This window comes from Pan paniscus, chromosome 11 (genome assembly GCF_029289425.2).
Source record: "Pan paniscus chromosome 11, NHGRI_mPanPan1-v2.0_pri, whole genome shotgun sequence".
Classification (NCBI taxonomy): domain Eukaryota; kingdom Metazoa; phylum Chordata; class Mammalia; order Primates; family Hominidae; genus Pan; species Pan paniscus.
Window position 1 is genome coordinate 44,886,882 of NC_073260.2, and position 16,812 is coordinate 44,903,693.

At 45.1% G+C, this 16,812-nt stretch overlaps 1 protein-coding gene and 1 long non-coding RNA gene across 2 annotated transcripts in view; one reads left to right on the forward strand and one right to left on the reverse strand.

Annotated features, from left to right (window-relative positions):
• The window catches only part of FBP2 (fructose-bisphosphatase 2), a 36,519-nt gene extending 23,046 nt beyond the window's left edge, over positions 1-13,473 (forward strand). Inside the window, exons 5-7 of the mRNA XM_003811152.4 lie at positions 3,593-3,730; positions 7,556-7,675; positions 11,879-13,473. Coding sequence (XP_003811200.1) covers positions 3,593-3,730; positions 7,556-7,675; positions 11,879-12,073 — 453 coding nt within the window. The 3' untranslated portion in view covers positions 12,074-13,473. The remainder of the gene's footprint in view (positions 1-3,592; positions 3,731-7,555; positions 7,676-11,878) is intronic.
• Positions 61-16,558, reverse strand: LOC103784897 (uncharacterized). Its single transcript, XR_610575.5, has 3 exons — positions 15,696-16,558; positions 11,859-12,042; positions 61-3,610 (listed from the first exon to the last, which is right to left on the reverse strand). It is a non-coding gene; the product is annotated as an uncharacterized LOC103784897 (long non-coding RNA).
• Positions 16,559-16,812: the final 254 nt, after the last annotated feature.

A 16,812-nucleotide genomic window follows, 5' to 3' on the forward strand; every position in this document is an offset into this window, starting at 1 on the left:
GATAATATCCACCAAAGAACATGTCAAAACCTCTTGTTCACTTAGACAAAAGGTTAAGTATTTAAGTTTTTGATTTACAGCTGTTTATTGAGCATCTACTGTGTCCCAAAGCACCATTCCAGACAGCGGAGATGGAGCATTGATCAAACACACTTGACAGCCCTTGTGGAGTTCACGTGTTAGTGCACATGTGTGGAGAGAGAGGTTTGCAAAATTTCAAAATGACATGGAGTTAACTCACAAAACAGAGTTTACAGTATGGAAACCCAGAAACTTTTCAAATAGAATCTTTTCACCTGTATGCCCATTAGACCAAGACCCATTGCTGTGTCAGTTTGCTAATGCCCCAATTTCCCTTTATGTTCAAAGAAGCTGGCAAACCCTGAGAAATTCTATGGCTTACAAATATTACCCTCAGACAATAAAACACCCTTTCTAAAGTTGTTGTAGAATAACAGCTAAGAGTTAGATAATTCTTCGTAAGTGGTAGGAATGTAAAGTACCTGTCCTATGAAATTTACATCCATTAATGCATTTAAATGTCACAGTGGCCCTATGAGATATGTCCTACAATTATTCCCATTTTCAGATGGGGAAAGTGAGGCGTAGAGAGAGTGAGTAACTTGCGCAAGGTCAAGCTAGTGACTGGTGTCAGGAGTCACGCTCCAGCAGTCTGTGCTTTAATTACTCTACCACACTAAATTTCCAACACAACTGCTCTTGAGTGCAAGCAAAATATCTCCATGAACATTCTGAGCAGTTCTAAAGGTGATGGGAGATGCTTTGACTTAGGGACCCAACTCAAAGATTCCCAGGCACAGACAGAGCCTCTGTTTTCTGCCCTCAGTCATGACAGCAGGGCCCAGTCTGGACATAGGTGGGCACCAGAGCTTGTCAACATGACAGAAGGAAGAGATGAACCACAGCATCTTTCTGGATCTCTATGTATTAGCCTGAAACCCCTTTGGATCACATCTCCCTACTAAAAAGGACATTTGGGCAAAGACCCAGTGCACAAAGCTTAGTGCCTGTTTGACATCCAGCGGAGGTAGCTTGTGGCAGTTGTCACAGATAGAAATGCCATGGAAGGCGGCCAGTAGCTTATGGAGGCAGCATTCCCTGGTGGGTCAAACTGAGCCTGTGAGGTCTGTGGGATTGCAGGGCTGGTGATTTGATTTTGTCAGAACACACATATTGTTCAGGCACAGAGAGACCACCTCCTGTTAACCAACTCTCCATTGTGGGTAAAGCTCAATGTCAAGGCATTCATTTACAAATGGGAGCTGTTGTTTCTTGTGACCAGGATCTGGTGTCTGATAATCATTAACAGAGTGTATGAGAGCCCATATTAAAAATCAGCCATTGTTGGTGACCACACAATCAGAACAAAGGAACACATTTTCCAGGTTAATAAAATCGTGGAAACAATATTCCCAGGGCCTGAGAGTCCCGGCCCCAGCCCCAGGAGTGGATCAACGTAAGGCGTTTTCACCCGCCCTGATGCAGAATGAGTGCCTCTGTTCAGGTGGTGAGTGAGTGCCACTGTTCAGATGACAGTTGTGCATCTCCATCCTCTTTGCTGGAAAGCAACAGCAAAATTGACCCCGGCTCAATTAAGTGAAAGGAGTTACTGCATTGATGGGAAAGCTGAGGACCCTGGCTAGGAACGGGCAGGACTAGAGGACCAGGAAGCAGGAAGCATGGCAGTGGTCTCGCAACATGGCCGGTCTGGCTGGACACCACCCCCAGTGCTGCACCTCTCACTCAGGTTTCAAATCCTAGGGAGGTGTATCTCATTTTCAAGCTAAGGTACATGCCTGACCTTGGCCTACAAGAGGCCCAGATATGAGTCTTCCTAGACTGGCATCCAATTCAAAGCAAGTCAGGGCACTTTTCAGAAGTAGAAATCAGCGCTGGGCTGCTCCAAAGCAACAGACACCCACAGCAAGTTAAAGGTCATGAGTCAAAGACCATCACTCGTGCACCTGTAATAACCCGAAGTTAGATTTAGCAGGCACAGCAGAGGAACCATGGGGTGTTGCATAAGGAGGGAGTTGAGATGGGCTTATAGGACTTGGGGTTTTGCTTGGTGATTCTAAAGAGGATTTGAGGAAGAGAGGGTCAGTCTGGATTGGATATTGTCTGGAAGTGGGTGCAATTAATGACTAGTTACTTAATCATTTTTATCTAGGAGGCAGAGAGATTGAAGTCACTGATATAGAAGCAGTTGTCACTCATGTTAGGCAGGAAAGGATTGTTTAGTTGTTTTTGTTATTGAGTCTCCTTGGCACTGACTTGTTTCTGACATGGACAGTGTCACCTCTCGTAGCAACACCTCTGCTATGTGGAGTCATTCTGTGGCCTTGCCTCTTTATATTCCGGGAATACCTCTGATGTTCCTTGGGAACCTTCTGGCCTAACTGCCAACTGTGAGCTGTCATTTTGGAGTTTTTCACTCTCAAAATCTTGGACATTCATCAAAATGGATCTGGTTTCCAGGCTCTGGTTTTCCTCCTAGTGACTTAGACAGACATGAGCATTTAAGGTGGTATCTGCCACAAGCTGATCCCATTTTTAGTGACTGATATCACCAGAACTAGACATAGGGGTATTTGAGAGATGCCCTGCAGGTACTGACCACAGTGGCTACACGGGTTGTGGAGAGGGACTGGGCACACTTTTATTAATATGTCTGAGGATTCCTTTAGATTTTACCAACTTTTTCCTTACGCTGGGTGAACACAGTGTCTGATGAAAGCGGCTTCCTCTTTTCTCCAGGTAAGAGTGGGATACCAGAAACTGAATAGTTTCTATGATTGAATCACTAACATAAACAAAATAACTGTACCACAAATTTTTTTTTTTTTTTTTTGAGATGGAGTCTTGCTCTGTCATCCAGGCTGGAGTGCAGTGGCACGATCTCGGCTCACTGCAAGCTCCGCCTCCCGGGTTCACACCATTCTCCTGCCTCAGCCCCCCGAGTAGCTGGGACTACAGGTGCCCACCACCACGCCCGGCCAATTTTTTGTATATTTAGTAAAGACGGGGTTTCACCATGTTAGCCAGGATGGTCTTGATCTCCTGACCTCGTGATCCACCCACCTCGGCCTCCCAAAGTGCTGGGATTACATGTGTAAGCCACTGTGCCCAGCCTGTACCACAAATTAATGGTTAAAATGCATCCCTCATACAACAATGTAACTTCTTCCTCTCACTGTTGATGGCCTATCTTCCTGAAAACATTAATCTGGGGGTGAGAACTTGGGAGATACACACAGTTGGGTTCACCATAAATGAGGAGTCTCACTGACAGTGGAAGATGCAAAGGAAAAGAAAGAAGACTATGGGCTGCTTCCTTAGAATTGTCTTCCTGCTTGCTGTTACTGCTAGAGCTTCCTGTGTGGGCTCCATATGGTCCCTATTCTTCCCACCACTCATGAAAACACCAAAGAGCAGGCTCAGAGTGACCACAGCCAAGCCCCAGCTCTGCCAGCAGGCCCCCATCTTCTCCTGCTCTGATGTGGGGATCGTGCGGTTGGCTTCTGTTTCCTGGCTTCTCTCTTCTTCCTGGCATCTCTCTTCATGTTGCTAGGCTCTTGGTGAATTTGTCCTGGTGGAAAAAGATGTCAAGATTAAGAAGAAAGGAAAGATTTACAGCCTGAATGAGGGCTATGCCAAGTATTTTGATGCAGCCACCACTGAATATGTGCAGAAAAAGAAATTCCCTGAGGTGAGTGAAGAAAGCCAGGTGGGTGGCAGACAGAGTGCTGTCCCCATGGGGTCCTGTTTGGGTGGTGGCTTCAGGGGCTTTGCTGAAAGAGGTTGGTGCCACTGTTTATGGCTGTGGTCAGTATGAAGATGATGGACTCTGCCTTTCTTCATAAGCATTCAGTGTCTTATATAGCTAAAATTTACCTTCTGAAGGTAGTACTTATCTTTGCATTTGAGTTTTTCCAGGATAAATTCTTTATAAAGAAGGCAGGGATCACATTTACAAAATTCAGAGCTCAGGCCAGATCCTCTCTGAAGTCACTTGTTTAATCTAAGCTCCAACCTATAGACTCAATCAGTTGCATTTGCTTTTAGAATAAATAATTATATGAGAGGCCTTCAAAAAGTTCATGGAAAAATGAAATTAAAAGAGATTAGAAACATAAAATATAAACTTTATTTCTCAACATAAGCTCTATCAAGTTCAGATGCTTTTGTAAGGCTTCATACCAACCCTTTAATCCATCTGTAACGAACTGAGATACTGGGAATTTAATCTTAAGGCAGTCTTTTTAATGTTATTTGCTGAAGAAAAATGGGTGCCCTGCCAAGACCAGCTTGGTGGGGGAGACCCTAACCCAGCAGAGCTAGAGGAATTAAAGACACACACACAGAAATATAGAGGTGTGAAGTGGGAAATCACAGCCTTCAGAGTTGAGAGCCCCAAACAGATTTACCCACCTATTTATTAACAGCAAGCCAGTCATTAGCATTGTTTCTATAGATATTCGATTAACTAAAAGTATCCCTTATGGGAAAGGAAGGGATGGGCCAAATTAAAGTAATAGGTTGGGCTGGTTAACTGCAGCAGGAGCATGTCCTTAAGGCACAGATCACTCGTGCTATTGTTTGTGGCTTAAGAATGCCTTTAAGCAGTTTTCCGCCCTGGGCGGGCGGGTGTTCCTTGCCCTCATTCCGGTAAACCCACAACCTTCCAGCGTGGGCATTAAGACCATCATGAACATGTCACAGTGCTGCAGAGACTTTGTTTATGGCCAGTTTTGGGGCCAGTTTATGGCCAGGTTTTGGGGGGCCTGTTCCCAACAGTGCCCTTTAAAGGTTTTTTAAGATTAGGAAACAAAAAGAAGTCAAAAGGAGCTAAATCAGGATTATAGTGATTTTCCATCAAAACTCTTGCAAAATTGCCATTGTTTGATGAGAAGATTAAGCAGGAGCATTCATGTGGTGGAGAAGAACTCTATGGTGAACTTTCCTGGGCTTTTTCTGCTAAAACTGTGGCTTTCTCAGAACTCTCAAAATAAGCAGATGTGGGCCAAGGATGTTTCTCCCCAATGTTGTAAAAATGAATGGGTGTAATTAGTCAAGGGCAAATTGTATCCTACACCTTCAGAGGCCCTTGCTCTCCTCCCCCAAGTTACGAGCATCTATAGTTATCCCTCCCTCCTGCCCTTGCTTCCTCCCTCACTCTCACCTATCTATCATCTATCTATCTATCTATCATCTATGTATCTCTTTTCTATCTATCTATCTATCTATCTATCATCTATCTATCTATCTATATCTTTAACTGAGAGATTTCTCGTAGCTTTTCTTTATAGAGCAAAGGTAAGTTAGAGTAGAAACACCTGTCTCTGTTATGTCAAGTCCTTCTGGGCTAAAAAACTAGGAGCTTAGGAATATGGGTTCCATCTCTAGTTCCTGATAGTTCACTGTGTGTCTGCTGAAAGATTCTTTCTGTATTTAAATGTTTTGATTTTATGACTTAATGTTTTCCCCAAATATAAAAATTGTGTTCCTGTGTAACACATCACATAAAGACAACAAAAAATATAAGAAAATGTAAACAAAATTCATGTGTAAGATACTCCACCCTCAAAAACCCCACTGTGAACATCTTTTTTTTTTTTTTTTTTTGAGGTGGAGTCTTGCTCTGTCTCCAGGCTGAAGTGGCACGATCTTAGCTCACTGCAACCTCTGCCTCCCTGGTTCAAGCGATTCTCCTGCCTCAGCCTCCCGAGTAGCTGGGATTACAGGCTCCCGCCACCATGCCCAGCTAATATTTTGTATTTTTAGTAGAGATGGGATTTCACCATGTTGGTCAGGCTGGTCTTGAACGCCTGACCACAGGTGATCCACCTGCCTTAGCCTCCCAAAATGCTGGGATTACAGGCGTGAACCACCATGCCAGACCCATTGTTTTATTTTTAATTGACATATAATAATTGTACATATTTATGGGATACATAGTGATGTTTCATTATATATAATATACAGTGATCAGATCAGTATAATTAGGAAATCCATCATCTCACACATTTATTATTTCTTTGTGTTGGGAACATTCAATATCCTCCTTCTAGCTTTTTGAAAATATGTCATATATTATTGTTAAATATATTCATCCTACAGTGGTTCAGAACACTATAACATATTCCTATGATGCAGGTGTAATTTTATTTTCTACACTTTTATTTTAGATTCAGGGGTAGTTGTGCAGGTTTGTTATATAAGTAAACTCCTGTCATGGGGGTTTGCTGTATAGATTGTTTTGTCTCCCAGGTACTAAACCTGGTATCCAATACTTATCTTTTCTGCTCCTCCCCCTCCTCCCTCCCTCCACCCTCAAGTAGGCCCCAGTGTCTGTTGTTTCCCTCTTTGTGTCCATGTGTTCTCATCATTTAGCTCCTACTTATAAGTGAGAACATGTAGCATTTGGTTTCCTATTTCCGTGTTAGTTTACTTAAGATAATTAGGCCTTCAGCTCCACCCATGTTCCTGCAAAAACATGATCTCATTCTTCTTTATGGCTGCATAGTATTCCATTGTGTATATGTAGCATATTTCTTTATCCAGTCTACCACTGATGGGCATTTAGGTTGATTCCATATCTTTGCTATTGTGAATAGTGTTGCAGTGAACATACATGTGCATGTGTCTTTACAATAGAATGATTTCTATTCCTTTGGGTATATACCCAGTAATGAGATGGCTGTGGTTGGAGAGTGGTTGGTATGAGTTCAGTTCTTTTGCATTTGCGGAGGATTGTTTTATGTCTGATTGTGTGTTCAATTTTACTGTATGTGCTGTGTGTGATGAGAAGAATGTATATTTTTCTGGTTTTGGGTGGAGAGTTCTATAGATGTCTAACAGATCCATTTGGTCTAGTGTTGATTCGAGGTCTTGAGTATCTTCGTTAATTTTCTGCTTCAGTGATTACTGTCAGTGAGGTGTTGAAGTCTGCCACTATTATTGTGGGGGGGTGTCTAAGTCTCTTTGAAGGTCTCTAAGGACTTGCTTTATGAATCCGGGTGCCCCTGTGTTAGGTGCATATTATTTAGGATAGTTAAGTCTTCTTGTTGAATTGAGCCCTTTACCATTATGTAATGTCCTTTTTGTCTTTTTTGAACTTTATTGGTTTAAAGTCTATTTTGTCTGAAATTAGGATTGCAGCCCCTGCTTTTTTCTGCTTTCTATATGTTTGGCTTCCATGCCTTTATTTTGAGCCTATAGGTGGCACTGCATGTGGGATGGGTGACCTCCTTTTTCTTTCTGTTTGTTTAGCGGCTCTTTTAAGATTGCTGCAGGATATTGTCTCATACTTTAAGCAGTCCTGCATTTGGTAAGTCCAGTCACACGATAAGGTTTGAGGAGCTCATAATAAATGAAATGCACAATTATATAATCTTTTCAATTCCTACACTAGTGGGTGGAGGATAGGGGTTCAAGAAGGCAGAGGTCACACCAACTGGACTTGTGACCACGAGCAGGTGCTGGCTAATCCTGAAAGCCACTGGATCTTGTCTCTTCGCTTTCTGTCTTCTAGGATGGCAGTGCTCCCTATGGGGCCAGGTATGTGGGCTCCATGGTGGCTGACGTGCACCGCACCCTGGTCTATGGAGGAATCTTCCTGTACCCAGCCAACCAGAAGAGCCCTAAGGGCAAGGTAATTCTCCCTTGTCCACTGGCTGTGCATCCGGTCAGGGAGGTGGGGGAGCTCCCTCCCGTCACGCCTGCTGTTTGGCTACTGCACTGCTTCATGGCATGTCTGTGTGGGGATGGGCAGGGGAGGAAAAATGAACTCTGTTTCCCTTGAGTGAGTCTCCAGGCTGTGGGAGGTTTGAAGAAGAAGGCGACAGGCTGACGTTATGTGACTGGTGATTCTCACTGGTCTTACCCCCTCCAGCCTCACACCCACCATTCACCATGAACCAGCTGTGTGTCTCACTTTCCACAGGCTGCATCTGACTTTTAGCTTCAGCACCAGCTGATTTGGGATCATGGTCCCTATAGGGAGCCTAATAAAACTTATCAACACACTTCCCAGAACAAATGCATGTAAACGTACACATTACATACACATTACACGTTGAGGGAGTTCACTGATGCCCTGAAGTCTGCCCAAGTATCCCCTAGAGAATTTCCAAACCTCAGAATAAGAACTTCTGCTCAGAACTCAGCCAATATATCTGGAAAGGTAGTTCCTGGAAGGTCTAATTGCAACTTAATGATGCAAAACTTAAAATACTTGTATTATCAAGTGAGAACCTTATGATCCAGCTATCTTGCAGAGAACCTCCCATAAAAATGCATCTGAATTTTAGCCAATCATAGAAATCGTAGGTAAGTAGTCAAATCAAATAAAGGCCTCTGTTTTCTCTGACACACCAACAACCAGCGACACATTTTTCTGTCTCTCAGAGTCACCTTGAGATTTGAATTATTCAAATGCTAAGAATCAAAGCCACGCTGAGAGATCTCACACAGCACATGAAGCCAGAGAGATTTTAATAGGTTGGTGTATCAGGTGTTTCTCTTCATGTGAGTGCTTAGCCCAGGTGTATTCACCCACTGAACTAAGAACACTGATAAGCCTGCAGAAGTGGTGCTGAAGGAAAGCTAAGCACCATGGAGGACTAAGTGAGGCAAGTAGAAGACATGGACAATGGACATTCTTTTTTTTTTTTTTTTTGAGATGGAGTCTTGCTCTGTCGCCCAGGCTGGAGTGCAGTAGCACCATCTCGGCTCACTGCAAGCTCCGCCTCCCAGGTTCACACCATTCTCCTGCCTCAGCCTCAGAGTAGCTGGGACTACAGGCGCCCGCCACCACGCCCGGCTAATTTTTTGTATTTTTAGTAGAGATGGGGTTTCACCATGTAGCCAGGATGGTCTCAATCTTCTGACCTCGTGATTCGCCCGCCTCGGCCTCCCAAAGTGCTGGGATTACAGGCATGAGTCACCGCGCCCGGCGAAGACATGGAAATTCTTAGAACCACTCTGGTCACTTACTCAGTTACATTGGGGAGAACATAAAGATCAGTTATTACTAATTATTCAAATGATCGTAAATGAGTCAGAAAATACCCACATGGGATCACATACTCATGTCCCGTAAGCACATGTCACTCCACAGATAGATCTGCGTTTGCTGCGCATAACCACCACCCGTACTGAAAGTTCTGTTGGATCCTAATCTCCGCGTTTCTGCTGTCATGGTCCCTGTGCCGACGTCTCTGTGTGTGTGTGTGTGTCTGTGTGTGCATGTGCACACTCCTATCCTGTGTGTGTCTGCATCCGTATAGCTGTGTAGATTTAATTGCAGAGAAAGTATAGGTCATGGCTGGGTGTGGTGGCTCACGCCTGTAATCCTAGTACTTTGGGAGGCCAAGGCGGGTGGATCACGAGGTCAGAAGATCGAGACCATCCTGGCTAACACAGTGAAACCCCGTCTCTACTAAAAATACAAAAAATAATTAGCCAGGCGTGGTGGCATGTGCCTGTAGTTCCAGCTACTCGGGAGGCTGAGGCAGGAGAATGGCGTGAACCTGGGAGGCGGAGCTTGCAGTGAGCCGAGATCGCGCCACTGCACTCCAGCCTGGGTGACAGAGTGAGATTCCATCTCAAAAAAAAAAAAAAAAATACAGGTCACATGTCACATGGCCTGCAGGCCAAGGTGCCATGAAGCCCTGGGCATTTTGGTATTAAATTTCCTACAACAGGGGCATCTGAGGTCAGAGCAAAAGTAACTTGGCTCCAAGACAAGCGCATTAGGTACTAATGCTGAGCTTTTTTTGATTAAAGTAGTTGACTCAACACGGTAATTGATTACAATCTGAGACTTTATTATCTGATACCCCAAATCCCCCACATAAAAGGGGAGAAAAATGCTGAGCGCTATAAGCTGTCAAGGTGAGAGTCTCCTTGGCTAGACTGTCCTGGACAGCGTGGCCTCCAGTGTCCCTCCTGTGGGTAATGAGGGACAGAACTATCTGCCCCCAGACAGCCCGCATGCACCACAACTTTTTTACACCCTTCTGGGCACCCACTACTTTAAGAGCCAGAGGTCTAGGGTGAGGGCACCTTAACACTGTCTGACCAAAATGGCAGTAAATACCCCCATGGAGTCTTCACCTACTTTCTCTCGAATGCCTGGATCTCCAGCCTAGACCAAAGGCATCGTGTTCCTCTCCTTAATATATATAATATATACAATAGAAAAAATATATAATAACATTATATATAAATATATAACATATTATATGTAAATATATAATATTATATAATATATAATAACATATAAATATATAATAGAAAAATAGAAAAAAATTACCATAATATATGACTCTTTCTCAAAGTAGTTTAAACATATCACCAAAACGGACTGGAAGAAAAGAATGGTAAGGAAAGGCTGCACATAGCTGGGTCAACCATTTTGTAAGGTGATAATGGAGAATGAACTTTTGGGAAGTTACACAGGTTGCACTGATGGGGAGAAAGGAGAAGATGATACTGAGTCATGCACAGCAGCAGGGCCTCGGCCAGAACGACACCCTGAATCTAAGGTGATGGGGGTGTGTGTTGTGAGTCAGGCTGGGGGTGTCATGACATCATCACAGAAATAGACCTAAAAAGTCCATTCAATCCAACCCCATTCATTTCAATTCACTGCGTACTCACAGGACACAGGCAGCCTCCTGCCAGTTCTCACGTGCCTGCAGGAGGGTTAGAGAAGGCCTTCCTTCCTCTGAACAGCAGCCCTGGATCTTGTGCAGAGACTGGCAAGCAGGGCACAGGCTGATTTCAACCCAGTTTCTGCCCTCGGCTGGGACCCCTCGTGCAGGAAACACAGTGGCCTTGCTTGGACACTTTCTTCGTTTTTGAGACAGGCTCTTGCTCTGTCACCTAGACTGGAGGGCAGTAGCACGATCACAGCTCACTGCAGCCTTGAACTCCGGGGCTCAGTTGATCCTCCCACTTCAGCTTCCTGAATAGCTGGGATCACAGGTGTGCGCTACCACACCTGGTTAATTTTTAAATTTTTTGTAGAGATGGGGTCTCACTATCTCAAATGGGGTCTCAAATGCCTGGACTCAAGCGATCCTTTTGCCTCGGCCTCCCAAAATCCTGGGATTACAGGCCGGAGCCAACACTTTCTCTGTGTCGGCACTACTGAGAATACAGATAGTACAGTGACCAGCTAGGATGGACAGCAGCCTAGAGAGGAAGCCAGGCATTAAAGAGGCCTCAGTGTGATGAGTGGTACCAGAGGGGAAGTACAGGATGCTATGGGAGTGCAAACGATGGGATTTCACTTAGTCTAAGGGTCAAAAGACAAGACCATTGAAACACTGGCAAACTAGTTAGAAAAGTCAAAGCTTAAGATGTGGAGTTCCTCCACACAATCCCAGCCACTGTGGCTGTCCCCAGAGACAAGCCGGCATGGTCAAGGTGACCTTACTGTCCCATCCAAGCTTGACTCTTTACCAGCCTTGAGGTCTCACATATAAAGGCTTCCACCCAGGCCTGCAGCATCAGTTTGCTTCTTGTTGAACCAAGAAATAGATGCCTAGATCTCATATCTCAAAGTCAAGAGGCAGGTCTCTCATAAGCACAAGGATCACAAGATGGGTAGATACATGGCTCAGTCACCTGGCCAGAGGGGCCCCCAAGGCTTCTGGATGAGTGCCATCTGATGCATCTGGCCTGCTGTAGGCTCTAAAGCTCGGGCCCACTCTTGCAAGGTGCATGGTGCGCTCATGCTAGCCAGATGGAAGCGCCGCAGTACAAACTCCTCCCCCAGCTTTAGGGGCATGGCTCGGGACATTTGGCCACTTGCAGAGTTTACTCACCTGCCTCTGTTCCTCCACAGCTCCGGCTCCTGTATGAATGCAATCCCGTGGCCTACATCATTGAGCAGGCAGGAGGCTTGGCGACCACGGGGACCCAGCCTGTACTGGACGTGAAGCCCGAGGCAATTCACCAGCGAGTCCCCCTCATTCTGGGGTCACCAGAGGATGTGCAGGAATATCTCACCTGTGTGCAGAAAAATCAGGCAGGCAGCTAGTGAGTTTGACCCCACATGCCCTCTTCTGTTTGTCTTGTACCTTGTCTAAGGACCCTAAATGAATGATAAACATAGATGGTAGCTATGAGTATACAAAAGGTAAATCCACTTAATCACATACAGAAGAGCAACAACAAACTGCTTACGACAGGTTTGGAAGCCACAGGCGATTCTATGGTCAATGTGAAGGACTAGAAATAAAAACCCACATGTGGAAAGAGCGACTTTGGCTTGTCTTCTGTCAGAAACAGTGGCAAATATGGTTATAATTCCGTCTGTCAACCCACATAATTGGCGGCTGCATGCTTGTGGGCAAAGAGTACATAGATTAGTTAAGAATTTGTCAGCTGGGTGCGGTGGCTCATGCCTGTAATCCCAGCACTTTGGGAGGCCGAGGCCAGCGGATCACAGGATCAGGAGATCGAGACCATCCTGGCTAACACGGTGAAACCTCATCTCTACTAAAAATACAAAAATTAGCCGGGCGTGGTGGTGGGCGCCTGTAGTCCCAGCTACTCGGGAGGCTGAGGCAGGAGAATGGCGTGAACCCGGGAGGCAGAGCTTGCAGTGAGCCGAGATCGCGCCATTGCACTCCAGCTTGGGTGACAGAGTGAGATTCCATCTAAAAAAATAAAAAATAAAAATTGTCTTGATTGGCTTGAAATTTGAACCTAGTGTCTTATCCTGTAGTGATTACCTCCCTCAAACACATGTAAATTTCCAACTTAATATCTTAGAAGAGTATTTGTGTCTTACTTTGGATAAACTTGAGTTAGAAATCTCATGGCAATTCTGAAATTTCTGATTGAGCCTATCTTAAGAGTCTATAATTTGGATGACCAATCACAGTTTGAATTGAAAATGGGGTCACTTATTGTTAAAGCCAGAAACAGAGTCAATATTTAGAAATTAACTACTTTTCTAAACCTCTTAACCTTGCATTTTCAGTTTTTGGGGAAATGTTTTAATCTATTCTAGGGACTAACTGGTGTACACTGGTTAAATGACTCGTCACTTGTCCAAATTATGTTAAGACTGGGGAGGGGTTGGCTTATGCATCTGAAATCTCATCTTGTTTTAGGAAGAATTGCTCTGAATATCTATGGACCTGGAGGCTAAGAAAGACATTCATGAAAGATTGACAAATCAAATCAAATCCAGAAGTATTTAAAGCAAAGGTGCATCAGGAGAAAGTCAGGCTTAACCTAGAAATTCAAGAATGATTCAACACGGAAAAATCTATTACAGTAATTCATTAGGTTAGGGGAAGGCAGTGTCAGGGGTGGGACCAGGCAAGGCCCTGGAGGAAGCAAGGCTCTCCTTTCCCACTTTAGCTTGGGCAGGGTGGGGCATACAGCCCACAGACACATTTCAACTTGAGTGTCATTCTGTACGCAACATCGTTCCTCAGTCTAGCATGGCTTGGCAGCTTTAGCAGATGCAGCAAAATCTTATTACACAACCAAAAAATTTTCACCTTCTCAAAAAGGAACAAAGATTTTCTTCTTTTCCCAAAATGAAAACTTCATAAAACATAGATGAAAGATATTAAAGCAGACACAAGTAAATGGAAAGATATCCCATGTCCATGCACTAGAAGAATGTTAAAATATCTATATCACCCAATGCGATCTACAGAATCAATGCAATCCGTGTTCAACTACAAGACATTCTTCATTTAAATAGAAAAAGAATCTTAAAATTCACATGGAAGTTCAAAATACCTCAGATAGACAAAAGAATCTGGAATAAAAAGAAAAGCTGGAGGCATCACACTACCTGATTTCAAAATATACTACAAATCTATGGTAAGCATGGTACTATCAAAACAGTATGGTACTATCAATAAAAGGGGCAGGGGAGAGACAGAGAGATGAACGAATGAGACAGACAGACATAGACAAGTGAAACAGAATAGAGAAATCAGAAATAAATTCACGCGTTTACGGTCAACTCATTTTTAACAAAGGCCCCAAGAACACACATTCGGGAAGGACAATCTCTTCAATAAACTGTACCAGGAAAACCCAACACCCACATGTACAAGAATACATCTAGGCCATTACCTTACCATATACAAAAATCTACTCAAAATAAATATTTAAATGCAGGACCTGAAACTATGAAACTACCAGAGAAGAAAACATAGGATAAAATGCTTCATGAAATTGGTTAGGACAAGGAATTTTCAAATAGACATCAACAGCACAAGCAACAAAAGCAAAGATGTAATTACGTTAAACTTAAAGCCTTTTCCAAAGCAGAGGAAGCAATCAGTATAATGAAGACAGAACCCAGAGAATGGAAGAAAGTATTTGCAAACTATGCATCAGGCAAGAGGTTAATACACAAAACATCTAAAGAACTCAAACTACTCAAAAGTGAAAATACAAATAATCTTATTTTAAAAAATCTACCCAAAACCTTTGTCCCCCACCATTTCCCCACCTTCTTTTCCTGACCGCATTTGGCCCTCTCCCTCTCACCACCCTTTCTCTTCCTCCATCTACCCCAAACTTTTTCACCGTTTTCTCCCTACCGTCATTTCGCAAAGCCTTCTCTACTCTCCCGCTCACCACGCTTTTCCCCATCCATCTACCCAAACACTTTCTCCCACCGTATTTTTTTTCCCACCATATTTTCCCCCTTCTCCCTGGCCACCCTCTTTTTCCCCCTCCCGCTGTCATCACGCCCTTTTGCTCCTTCATATAAGCAAAAACATTTCCCCCCGTCTTTTCCCAAAGCCTTTTCCCTACTGCTGCTCACCACCCTCTTTTCCCCCTTTATCTACCCAAAAACTGTTTTCCTCATCGTCTTTCCCCCGGCTCCTCCTTGCCACTCTCCTTCCCTTCTCCATCTACCCAAAAACATTTTCCCACCATCTTTTCTCAAAGCCTTTTCCCCACTCCTGCTCACCTCCCTCTTTTCCCCATCTACCCCCCAAAATTTCCCCATCTTTTCACAGTCTGCCCCTGCTTCCCACTCGTTCTCTTCTCTCCCCTATCCTGCTTGCCACCCTCCTTTTTGCCTTCCATCTACCCCAAACTATTTTCCCGTCTTTTCCCCAAACTTCTTTCCCTGCTCCCTCTCGCCACCCTCTTTTCTCCTCCTCCTTGTCACCCTCTTTCCCTCCTCCATCTACCCAAACACTTTTTACCTACCATCTTTTCTCCACCATCTTTCTTTTCTGCCACTGTTTTTTTGCAAAACCTTGTCTTCCTCCTGCTGGTTACCCTCTTTTTCCTTCTCCCACTTGCTATCTTCTTTTGCTCCTCTACCCAAAAACTTCTCTCCCCACTGTCTTTTCACAAAACCTTCTCTCCCTACTGCTCGCCCATTTTCCCCCCCTCACCACTCTTTCCTCTTCCCAATTGCCACCCTCTTTTCCCCCTTCATCCACCCATAAACTTTCTTCCCACCGTCTTTCTGCAAAACCTTCCTTCCCTCCCTCTCTGCACCCTGTTTTTCCACCTCCATCTACCCAAAAACTTTTTTCCCCACCATCTTTTCCCCATCATCTTTTTGCAACGCCTTCTCCTCCTCGCTATCCTTTTTTCCCTTTGGCACTAACCACACTCTTTACCCATCTCTATCTATCCCAAAACTATCTTCTTCTTCCTACCCCTCCAGCTGCGCTGCAATGTCCACCACCACCACCAACCGCAGCGAGGCGAGCCGCGCCATGGTGCCGCGGCTCAAGCCTCCAACATACGACCTGTGACTCCTTTTCCTGGTCTTCTAAGCCGGGCACTGAGCAGCTCAATAGAAACATACGGAAACCTAAAAAAAAAAAAAAAAAAAAAGTAACTCTGCTTCAGCATTATTTATATCCTGAGGTTATGCGCATGCCAGTTCCTAGACTGCATGTTCTGATTGGATGAGAGCAAGTCTTAAGACAACCAATCACAGCATGAAAATAAAGTCCAATCAGAGTAGGCCTAGAGGTTTTTCTCTCATCCGATCAGAACACGTAGTCCAGGGTCTCGTAACCTCAGTATATAAAGCATGCTGAGGCAGCAGCGCATCATTTCTGGCACTTATGTGTGGGTGTGGGGAGCTACTACGTACCCGGCTTAAAGAACTGGAAGGCTCTGTCACTTTTCGCCCCCTGGAGCCTGGAGCCTGGAGCCTGGGGCACTCCCTCCCTGTTGGTGGTGGTGGTGGCGGAGCGGTAGGAGGGAGGCTAGCGGCGAGAGCTTCTCCTGCCAGGCTGGAAGACAGAAGAGGCACCGCCGCATGCTGGAGGCTGGAGCCAGAGCTTGCGCCTCCGCGGCTCGCCTCGCTGCGGTTGGTGGTGACATCAGAGACCGCAGCTCGGCCACAGTGGTAGAAATGTGGTAGGGTAGGTGAGTTATCCAGGGCTGCACTGCCCTCTTCTGGGGGTAAGGGTTGGATGTCCTATAGGGGCTCACTGCCAAAGGCTACACTGCCTGTGGCATTGGACTGTTTGGGGGCACTCTCTGGGGTTGCATTGCTGGTGGTGGAATGGGGGGCTACACTGCCCGAGGTGGCAGGGGTGGTTGGGAGAGGCAGGTTGTGTACACTAACGTGTACTGCCAGTGGCAGTGGATGGCTTAGGGGCGTTGTCTTCTGCTGCACTGTCCGTGGCAGGGGCGGGTTGGGTGGAATTATCTGGGGCTACAATGCTGGCAGTGGGGGGTGGTTTAAGGGCATGGTCCGGTGCTGCACTGCCTGTGACTGGGGGTGCGCTATCAGGAGCTGCACTGCCCATGGCGGGG